Source organism: Heteronotia binoei, chromosome 15, assembly GCF_032191835.1.
Source record: "Heteronotia binoei isolate CCM8104 ecotype False Entrance Well chromosome 15, APGP_CSIRO_Hbin_v1, whole genome shotgun sequence".
NCBI classification, from domain to species: domain Eukaryota; kingdom Metazoa; phylum Chordata; class Lepidosauria; order Squamata; family Gekkonidae; genus Heteronotia; species Heteronotia binoei.
In genome coordinates, this window is record NC_083237.1 from 35650208 (window position 1) to 35661112 (window position 10905).

Consider the following 10905-nt stretch of genomic DNA (forward strand, 5'->3'; position numbering starts at 1 on the left):
AACACAGGTCTCCGTGGAAGCACTGGCCTTGCAGGAGACTCTGGGGAGTCTGAAGTCAGCTGTTTGCCATGGGGGGGGAAATGGTATCCGGAGGTCCACTCTGTTTAAATCCAAAAGTTCCATTTAGCTATCATGACCAGTAGCTGCTGATAGACCATCCTTCATGAAAGGCAATAATCTTTTAAAAACCTGTCTGTGGTGGCACTTGCCATTTCTTGTGGCATTGTTGCATATGTTAATGAAGCCTTGTGCCTGCCCTGTTTTTACTACCAATCCATTTCATTCGGTTGCAGTATTAGGAGGAAGAAATTCACCAGCCACCATCTCCGTGTCATTCACAATTGTGTAATCCAACTAATCTTGTATCCAAATGAACCGAAACACAATTGTATAAACTCCTGCAGTGTTCTGAGCTTTAAAAAGCTCCAAATGTTCCATAGTTAGGAACCCTTTGATCACTGCAGTTGCACATTTTCTCGCTCTAAAAATCCGGATGTAAAACGCATTATTTAGTGTAGTGTGAACGCACGTGACACCCTTTTTGAGACTGATCTGTCTGAAAACAAACCTTGCGGCTGCATAAGAACCAAAAATACAATTTACTCTAATCCACAATTAATACATAAATAAAATTATGTAGAATAAAAACTTAGCTTCCAAAGCCACAACAGTATGCCCCCTCTAGACCTGGTTTTCCAGAGGCAGCTGCACTCTGAAACCAGTTCATCACAACCCTGTAGGGTAGAGTATTACCACAGCCGTTTTAGCAGCACAGGACTGAAGCTGGTAATGGCGGCAGGAGGCGAGGGAGGGGGGGAGGATTGCACTGTATATCTGAGTCTGTGCCCTATGCGCTCTTACTTGGGAATACATCCGGGGTATTCATTAAGATTTATTTCTCAGTAAATATGTATGGAGTACATCCAGGGGCGGCATACTAGATTTATATACGTGACAATAACCATGGGTCATTTTGTTTACTACAGACTGGAAAACAGCTTTGCCAAAATGCACGAGATTTATGAGCTGGTCGGACAGTAATCCGAGGCAGCAGCAGGCAACTGGTTGACCAGCTCCTGGAGGGTTAAATATGTGGAGTATTCTGGGTCCTAGAGGCATCCAGATCTCCAAGGCACGGGGAGGGAAGGAATACAGGAGGGAGCTTCCTCTCTGAGTGAGCTCTATTCCCCCCCCCCCCCATCAGCAGTCGATCTGGAGATGGTTAGGTGCCCCCCAAGCTGGGGAAAGCTGCAGAGAGGTGAGTAGATGCCAAATCTGGAATGTGCCGGGTTGCAGTTTCAGGGCTGTTCTGGAACCTGCCAGGTTCTCTTTGATCGATGGAGAGAGTGAGAAATAAATGTTCTGCTGAAAGGGAGGTCTGTTATGTTCTATGGAGTGGTGGTCGTCGGCATGGCAGGGAGAGGAATCATTCCACTCAGGAAGGCACCCCAAACACTGTGCAGGTCTGACAGAAGTATCCTGCAAAATATGTTCTTTGCCATATTCGTCTTCACAGCACCCTTGTGAGACACAGGTCATTCTGGTTCCCGTTTTATGATAAGCCCTGACATATTGGTCCCTGGGTCTCAATGGCGAGTGGTGTACCTTGTGTGTGTGAAGTGGGTCTTGGAGTCCCAGATTAGTGCACCTTCAATATTCAAATCAGCTGTTTCCATATGTACCTATCAGTGTTTCCTCTAAGCTGAGCTAAGGCAAAAATGTGAGCCGGAGGCTAAAAAATTGTGAACTAGCTTACACTAGTGAGCTAGTTCACAATTTTTTAGCCTCCGGCTCACACATTTTTGCCTTAGGATGGTCCCAGAACAACATAATTTATGCAGTAGCCCAATTGCTCACTCACAACTTTAATGCCAGCAGCTCACAAAGTAGAATTGTTGCTCACAAGATTCCACAGCTTAGCGGGAGCAGTGGTACCCTCTTACACCCTATGTGTGATGCATGTCATCAAACAATCTGCAGGCATTAGCGTTCAGTGCAACAATACCAGACCCTGCCCCAGGAGTTTCGGAGTTTGGGAACCTAGCAATATTGTCTCAAAGATCACATAACACCTCTTGCTTCCTCCCTCCTTTGGTAGCTTCCTGACCCACATCTGAGGCCCCAACCTTTTAATATGCATCTTCTTCTGTTCCTAGATCCTGCATGATTTTTTATCTTCCTACAAAATCCACTTTCCATGTACCCGAGATGAGCCACATTGATGGTCCAGCATTCATTTACCAATCTTTTCCCCACATCACTATTCATCCCCACCCCACCACCAATTGTGACATCACAGCAACTTTGTCTCTGTTGTGGTGGGGGCACCACAGACTGAAAGCCAGATTTTAGCTTATTGTTTATAAGATATAATTTCCCCCTTCATCTTTTACTTCAGGAATCAACAGCGCTTTTTTAGATGGGAATTTTGCTGTTGTGTGTTACTTCTAGGGCTTTGCGACCTGAATGTCTTCTGGACAACATCGTTGATAAGACCAGACCTGCACTAGATCCACTGAGTATAACAGCCACTAGTTATGGCTGGGAAATGTGAAATTGAAGAGAGAAGAGGCCAAATCCAAGAAGGCAAAATGATGGCAATCCAAGAGAAGTAACAATGTTTACTCTGCAGTTCCAGCAGGTCTTGTAAGCAACCCAGAGAGAAGAAATGGAGGAGCCAAATCCATCACGCCATGAACCAGGGCAGGGGTTGGTGACAGGAGCAGGAAAATCTCCACGGGCCATTCATGCTGGAGCCATTGGTGAATTTCTGAGGTGGGCCACACCTCATCAGGGTAGGTTTGAGAGACAGGAGGGAATGCCGCCACATGGAGAGGCCCAGTGGCAGGAAATCCTAAAGACAGTTCAGTCTTCGCATTCAGGCTGGACAAGTTCTCAGTTGCCGGATCTGCCTCCGTGGGATGATCTGTCCACGTTCGAGAGGGTGGCTGATCCCTGCCAGTGGTCCCGAGGAGAAAGCATGGCCAGACTTGTGCCAAACCTCAGTGGAGAAGGCCAGCACTTCTTTACCAGTCTGGAGGCCAGAGAGAGGGGAGATTATGGGAAGATGAAGGCTGCTACCCTCCGAGGGGATGCCGTTAGTGCTGAGACACAGCGCCAACGCTTCCGCCAGTTCTGCTACCAGGAAGCCAAGGGACCCCGTGAGGCATGTAGCCGGTTGCGGGAACTATGCCATCGCTGGTTGGAGCCGGAGACCCGCACCAAGGAGCAGATCCTTGAGATGCTGATCCTGGAACAGTTCTTGACAATTCTGCCCAAGGAAATCCAGAACCAAGTCCGAGAACGTGGGCCCGAAACATGTGCTCAGGCGGTGGCCCTGGCAGAGGGATTCCTGCTGAGGCAGCGAGAGGGAGGAAAACAGGAACAGCAGGTAAAGACGTTTATTCTTGATTATCTGGAAGGGAAAGGGGTCCCAAGTGGGGGAATTTCCATAGATCCAAAAGTCATTCCTTTGACATGGATAGTTTTTGTCCTAGTCCCAGAGAGCCAGTTTGGTGTAGTGGTTAAGTGTGCGGACTCTTATCTGGAAGAACCGGGTTTGATTCTCCACTCCTCCACTTGCACCTGCTGGAATGGCCTTGGGTCAGCCATAGCCCTGGCAGAGGTTGTCCTTGAAAGGGCAGCCGCTGTGAGAGCTCTCTCCAGCCCCACCCACCTCACAGGGTGTCTGTTGTGGGAGAGGAAGGTAAAGGAGATTGTGAGCTGCTCTGAGACTCTTCGGAGTAGAAGGTGGGATATAAATCCAATATCTTCTTCATCTTCAGATGTACAGCTAGCTTGGTTATTCAGTGGAGAGTAAATGCACATACTTAGAAGCAAGCACAGGACATCTTTGTAAGCCCAAGGTCTCATTCTGAAGACAAATTCTAGAACTGATCTAAGGTTGCCAATGTCCAGGTGGTGGCTGGAGTTTGTCTGTTCTTACGACTGATCTCCAGATGAAAGCGATCAGTTCACCTGGAGAAAATGGCCACTTTGGAAGGTAGACTCTATGGCATTACACCCTACTTCATCCCCTCCCCAAACTCTGCCATCCTTAGGCTCCACCTCCATAATCCCAAGTATTTTCCAACCAGGAGCTAGCAACTCTAGATTGATCTCAAAATATATTTGTAAGGGGTGATGCAGCCTTTCTCACAGCTGGGTGTCTGAGAGGACTGCTATGTCCACATTGCTATGGAATAATCCGGAAGCAGCAAAGAAGACATCTGCAGATGCTTGGCCGCATGGTTTCTCAAGGAGGTGAGTCCACAGTCACAAATGGTCACCTGATTTCACTCTCCCTGAAGTGGAGAGCATTTGCTTTGCAGATAGATGATGCCAGGTTCAATCCCTGGTGTCTCCAGCTCAAAAGGTACAGACCGATTTCGCACACAGCTTACCCTGCGGTCACGTTCCTGTTTTCTGCTTGGCGTCCATCGGATTTCCCACTATCTGCGCCGGAGTTACAGGAAGTAGCAAACGTAAACTGGGTTTTAGCGGTTTACGTTTGCTACGCGAAAGCCGCAACACTTCCTGTAACTCCGGCGCAGAGAGTGGGAAATCCGACAGACGCTGTGCAGAGAACAGGAACATGACCGCATGGTAAGCTGTGTGCAAAATCAGTAGCAGTCATGTGGAAGACCTTGGCCTAAGACTCTGGAAAGCCTCTGCTAATCAGGGTAGACCTAGACCAATGGACAGGTTCAGTATAAAGCATTTTCTTCTGGAAGAATTCTCAAGGTTACAGCCGTTTGCCTCAACCTGTAATGAGAAGGCCAAAGCATGAGAACCCAGCTAAGACTGATTTTGTCAGGACTGGGGCCTACAGAGGATCAGATACTAGGTCAGATCCAACTAGCTTTTCTACTAGTGGAAAAGTATGGAGACATTGTCTTTGACCACTGAAAAGGCTATGCTGAAAATCATGTGTGGACAAAAATCCACAGAGGGCAGGGGTATCATGTGGAAGGGAACTGGGAAAGTTGTGTGAAAAGCAGGCAGGATCCAACCCATTGTATGGAATGTCATTTATTTTACTTCATTTATTGTTTGCCTTTCTCACTGAGACTCAAGGTGAATTATTGTTTGTCACAGATGACTTGAATAATGATCAGAACAACACAGTGTAATGCTTTTGCCTGTCCTGGAGTAAGAAGAAGCAGCCATTTGTAGGCTTCAGTTGAGTGAGATCATTTTACTTCTGTCAACAGATAAACATTATGTGCACAGTTACCTGCTGCTCCAAAGGGATGTTGACTAGGCCCCCTCTTTGTAAATGACAAAATGAGGCAAAACAGTCCTAAGATTCCCTCTTCTTAGTCTCATTGGAATTGCTGTACCTGTTTCAGGTCATGGCATCGCTTCAAGGGGGGACCACAAACTGCTCTGAGATACCGCATCCTCCGGCAAATGCCAGGCCAAGGCAAAGCTACAAAGAAATCAGGCAGCAAGACAATGGGAACGCACTAGGTAAGGATTGGGGGTCCACCTTGCACCAACTCCTTCTCTCTCTCTCTGTGTCTCCCCTGTAGTCTTACTCTTATCATATGAATCTGACTTTCTCCCTGGCTGAAAACATTGAATGGAGTGCAGGGCCAGCCCTAGACTGTCTGGCACCCTAAGCAAGGCTAATTTCTGGTGCCCCCCCCCCCTTTGTACTGATAACATCACACCAAGTCACATGGATGCCCCTAGAAGGCCAGCACCCTAAGCAATCACCTAGTTTGCCTCATGGCAGGGCCGGCCCTGATGGAGTGTTCTCCTGCACACATTTTGGCTGGTCCTCTGCTTTGAGATTGTAGCAATGACTTCTGATAGAAAAAAAAAGTGACTGGATGGCATGAAGAATCAGAAACTGCTGTTTAAAACTTATAGGACTGGATCTAACCATTTTTCTGATGCTGAAAAAGGGAAGGAAGAGTCTCCTCCACCCCAAAAGGCAGCACTGTGCGTCATGAGACCTGAGTGAACTAAAATCCACATAAAATGAGGTTGTACTAAGGAGAAAAATTGGGTCAAAAAACTGGCTGGATCCAAATGATATTCTACTGTTCTGGAGCAATTTAGCTCACATGCCATATAGCATACAACTCCTGACTTACAAAGTTGCCTTCAACAGATTTAACCCTATATGATAGCCAGTGTGGTGTGGTGGTTAAGTGCGCCCAGGGCTGGCCCGAAAGCGGGCAGCACCCCAGGCAGACTTACTGCCCCTGCACCCCCAGGCCAACCCCCTCCTGTTTTTTCTGCAGTGCTGCAACGCAGCGCCACACTTCGCTCCACACACACACATACACACACCCGACGTGTTCAGACATCAGCCTCGCGTTTACCAGCTTTGGGGGGAGGGCATCAGAATAGCACTCTCTTAATAGAGAGCAGAACGAGGCTTTGCTTTCCCCTCCCTTCCTGTTCCAGAGGGAGGGGTGAGAGCGAAGCCTCTTCCTGCTTTATATTAAGAGAAGGGTCTTTTTGCAATGCCAACCAAAATGGGTAAGCATGAGGCTGGTGTCGCTACTCTGAGCGTGTGTGGGGGGAGGGGGGCAGCGGCACAGCAGTGGGTAGGCTACCTCTGTATTCTTGGTGCTTGGAGGGGGGAAACAGTGGGAAGGCTTCTAGTGTCCTGGCTCCACTGATGAATCTCCTGATGGCATCTAATTTTTTTGGCCACTGTGTGACACAGAATGTTGGACTGGATGGGCCATTGGCCTGATCCAACATGGCTTCTCTTATGGCACACAAGGAAAAGAGCCTTAAGCCCTTCCCTAGCTGTTTTCTTGGCCTGATATAGATCTGGCAAATGGATTGCTTAAGTGTCCTCTCCCCCTGTGCCATATAATGGAATCCAAATCATGGCATTGTTCAGAAAGGGGATTTCCAGGATGTGTCTGATTAACAGAATGCAGAGTGGTTATGTGGAGGATGTGAACAGTTTGCAATGAATGATTTGCCTGCCAGTCAGCAGCTAGCTGGTGTAGTATAGTGATCTGGTAAGATGTGACTAAAAGTGAGAGCTGAAAATTAGAAGTCTACAGTTCAAGTCTCTCTTGAATGAGATGTGATTCATCAGCCTAAACTGGACTTAATCCCACATGCATACAGTCATCCCCCGTAGTGTATTAATTATTTTGTATATTAGGTCAGGTGGAGCTCCCCGAGGAGATTGTTTCATAATTTGGGGCTGCTACTGAAAAGGCCCTCTCATGTGTTCCCACCCGACAAGCTTTTTTCATCATTTGGATACTCAAGAGGGCCTCTCCCTCTTAGTTCGCAGACAGGAACATATGGGAGAAGATATCCTTTAGATACCCCAGTCCCAAGCCATCTATGGCTTTAAAGGTAAAAACAACACTTTGAATTGGGCTCAGGAGGGGATCAGATGGCGGTGTAATTGCTGTAATATTGGAAATCACATGATAACTAGCTCCAACCAGTAGTCTAGCTGCAAAAGTCCACACTTCAATTACAATGCAGAACATCACTGCCCATTTACTTTTATTGTGCAGCTCCCCTTGATCACATCTGATTTTTCTTTCTCACTCAACAGGTGCCAAGTTTTTAGGAAGAGCTGGACAGTGTTTCCAGTGTCCAGACTGTGGGAAAAGATTTAGGGGAGAAGAGGAGCTCCGGGCTCACAGCGGTATCCACAGGAAGGACAGACCTCACGCCTGTGTTCAGTGTGGAAAAAGGTTCACCCGCCCATCGGGCCTAGCCAAGCATTTGAAAACGCACTCAGGAGAAAAACCCTACCACTGCGGCCAGTGCTCCAAAAGCTTCATCCAGATGTCCCACCTCACCAGGCATCAACGAATCCACACCGGGGAGAAACCCCACCCTTGTGCTGAATGTGGGAAACGTTTCAACTGCCCATCGGACTTGGCCAAACACCAGCACATCCACACGGGAGAGAAACCCTTCCGTTGTGCCGAGTGCGGGGCAAGGTTCAACCAGTTCTCACACCTCACGCGGCATCAGAGGATCCATACGGGAGAGAAGCCTCACGCCTGTACCGAGTGTGGGGAAACCTTTAGCCAGCGGGCGCATCTTATCAGCCATCAGAGGATCCATACGGGAGAAAGGCCATATCGGTGCACCTATTGCCAAAAATGTTTCAGCCACCTCTCAGCCCTCACGGTACACAAGAGGATCCATATGGGCCAAAGACCCTACGGCTGCCCAGAGTGTGGGAAAAGGTTCATAGCCTCATCGGCTCTAACCAGGCACCAGAGGACGCACTCGGAAGAAAGGCCTCACACTTGCGATGAGTGTGGCCGGAGATTCAACCAACTGTCACACCTTCACAGGCACCGACGTACCCACTCAGGCGAGAGGCCGCACAGCTGTGCCGAGTGTGGGAAAAGATTCAACCAGCTGTCCTCTCTCACCAGGCACCAGAAAATCCATACCGGAGAGAAGCCTTACTCCTGTGATGAGTGTGAGAGGAGGTTTGTCCGGCTGGCTGACCTTATCATCCACCAGAGAATCCACACAGGAGAGAAGCCCTATCGTTGCACTGAGTGCGGAAGGAGGTTCCGTCAGAGACAGACTCTTGTCAAGCACCAGAGACTCCACCCCAGAGCAAGTTCTTAACAACACACAAATTGCAACAATTTTCATCCTTTGGGGAGCTTGTATCCAGAATGTGGATGTTCCAAGAGAGGTTTAATCTCGATATTGAATTTTCTCCACTCACCTTATCTTTGGTACCACCGAGGGAATGGAGCTTTATTGGCATAGTTTCCAAACCGTTTTAACAAAGAGGATCTTCCAGTAGAATTTTGTTTTATGAACCGAAAGATCTCACACACTTTTCCCTTTTGTATCCATTCTTGTTGTCCAAACACCCCGACAATGGCAGCTTGTAATACTGGATCCAAGCTGAGTGCTGAATCTCTTTGAGAATGGAACCTGTTGGATGAGGAAGTTTCTCACAACATTCCAGTGCCATAAAGACCCTCTGATCAATGAAATGTTATCACCATGATGAAGACATTTTAGCTTAGGCAACGACAGATTGGCTCCTTAAAATATTTGAGAAGGAAATATGGGAAACAGAGATGGATGGGGGCAACTACTCTGAACAGACTTTTTTGTGTGTTACTGTTCTGGTCCTCCCTCACCCACTTTTAAAACTCCTTTTGTCCACTGGTCTTCCTTAGCATTGTAAAGGTGACACTCTGCCACAACTGTTGCTTTTCACAGTGGGACTGTTTCAGCTGAAGGAATCCTATCCTGTGTCTCAGTCTGAACTTTTGATTGTTGGCTGATACAGTTATTGTGAAGCCAAAGCAGCCTTCCAGTTTTTGTCAGTGGCCCAGTGAGGTGGATCATTTTTATTCCCACTTTTCCAGATGAGGGAACTAAGGGATAATGGCTTGTCTGGCACCACAGAGTGAGGCAGAATTGGAGTCCAGGCTTTCCAAAGGTGGTTTGTTTGGTATTGTTGGGTTAATGGTAGCTCTGGTTTCCATTCCTTCTTATTTGTAGATCTCTCTTACACACACAACACATGGAAAAGCAAATGTGTGAGCACCCCTTTACCTTTATTTTGTAGTAGGAAAAGAGAAAACTCAGGCAATTACTGACAACAGTGCTACTGTCTTCAGCTGTGATCAGGCTTCATTTGGCTTCCTAACATCACTATTGTATACATCTCTTTCTTGTCCTCATTTTTCAGACAAGTCACCAAAGGCCAGGGTCCCTCAGTGAGGCAAGGCAGGCTTTAGACAGAAGTCCAAACCACATTTTTTTGCCTTTTGAACTTCCTTATCCCAGTTTTGCCAAGATTCCATCTCAAGGGAAGAAGTTGAGTGGCTTTAATTTCCTTTCCTCCATGCCAGAACTGCAGCCAATTCTGTTTGGTGTCTAAACCTCATTCTGCGCCCACCTTTTCTGGGGACTTTGCTAACAGGGGTATTTTCTTCTAGAGACAGAAGCTTGGAACCCTTGCAGAGGCACAAAACAAAGCAGCTCATGAGTCAGATGATGTTTGGCTATACTTTTGCTCTGCCAGAAGCAGCTTGTGTTTTCAGTCCAGTTTGGCCCAAGTGCTTCATGGCTTGGTAGCTAAGCAGGGTCAGCCATGGTCACTACTTGGATGAGAGGCCACCAAGAAAGACTGGGGTTGCTGCATGGAAGAAGGCAATGACAAACCACTGCTGCTCATGTCTTGCATTGAACACCACATGATTGGGGTTACCAGGAGTCAGTTGTGACTTGAAGGCACATGCTCTCTTATGAGACAACCCCATCATGAGCATCTTTATAAGGATATACCTTCTGCTGACCACTTACATTTCAAACCTTGCTTGTGTCAGATCATGAATCCATCTGATGACCATTCTGGTTTGGGATGGGGCTGACAGTTAATTAGAGAGTTTCCTGTGCATTGAGCAATGCTTTGCCACTGAACTGTTTTCCTTCCTTATCTCTATCATCCCTGCAGTCTTACCCATTGCATTGGGATCCAAAGCTGAAATAGCATCTCTTTGGTGCTTTAGTAAACATGGGGGGAAGGAATGTCATTATGTTTCCATCCACTCTGGTTACTGACTTTTGTTATCCTAGTTGACATGAAAAATGCTGCTCCTTGCCTGAGGCCAGGACACTGCACCTTCCCTGCTTCTTTCAAAATCATTGGGTGGAAATGGGAACAACTTGGCAGAGAGGGCTAGCTTGGGAAAGACCGAGATACTAAGTGTATTCCTCTGGGATGCTTCTGGGATTGGGGAATACCGTGAGAAAGCTGTTTTCCCTCCCAACCATGTGGCTTACAGATACCTCCTGTTTCCAGGAGATGATGGCTCTAAAGAGTCATTATTGTTTGCTTCAACAGGAGCCTTGTTTCCAAGATGCAGGAATAGTTCCACTCCCCTCAGCTCTGCTGTATTTCAGTACTCAGCT

General features: G+C 47.4%; 2 protein-coding genes across 2 annotated transcripts; both read left to right on the forward strand.

The window, feature by feature from the left end:
• Positions 1–2420: 2420 nt before the first annotated feature.
• On the forward strand, positions 2421–7528 carry LOC132583379 (SCAN domain-containing protein 3-like). The gene is made up of 3 exons (XM_060255032.1): positions 2421–3391; positions 5352–5472; positions 7509–7528. The coding sequence occupies exons 1-3, from the start codon at positions 2669–2671 to the stop codon at positions 7526–7528; spliced, it is 864 nt and encodes a 287-aa protein (XP_060111015.1). The 5' UTR covers positions 2421–2668.
• An 11-nt stretch (positions 7529–7539) lies between these two features.
• Positions 7540–8622, forward strand: LOC132583380 (zinc finger protein 135-like; the record flags this gene model as incomplete). Its single annotated transcript, XM_060255033.1, has 1 exon — positions 7540–8622. A coding segment is annotated over one exon (1053 nt), but the record flags the coding sequence as incomplete, so codon positions are not given.
• Between the last annotated feature and the right edge of the window lie 2283 nt (positions 8623–10905).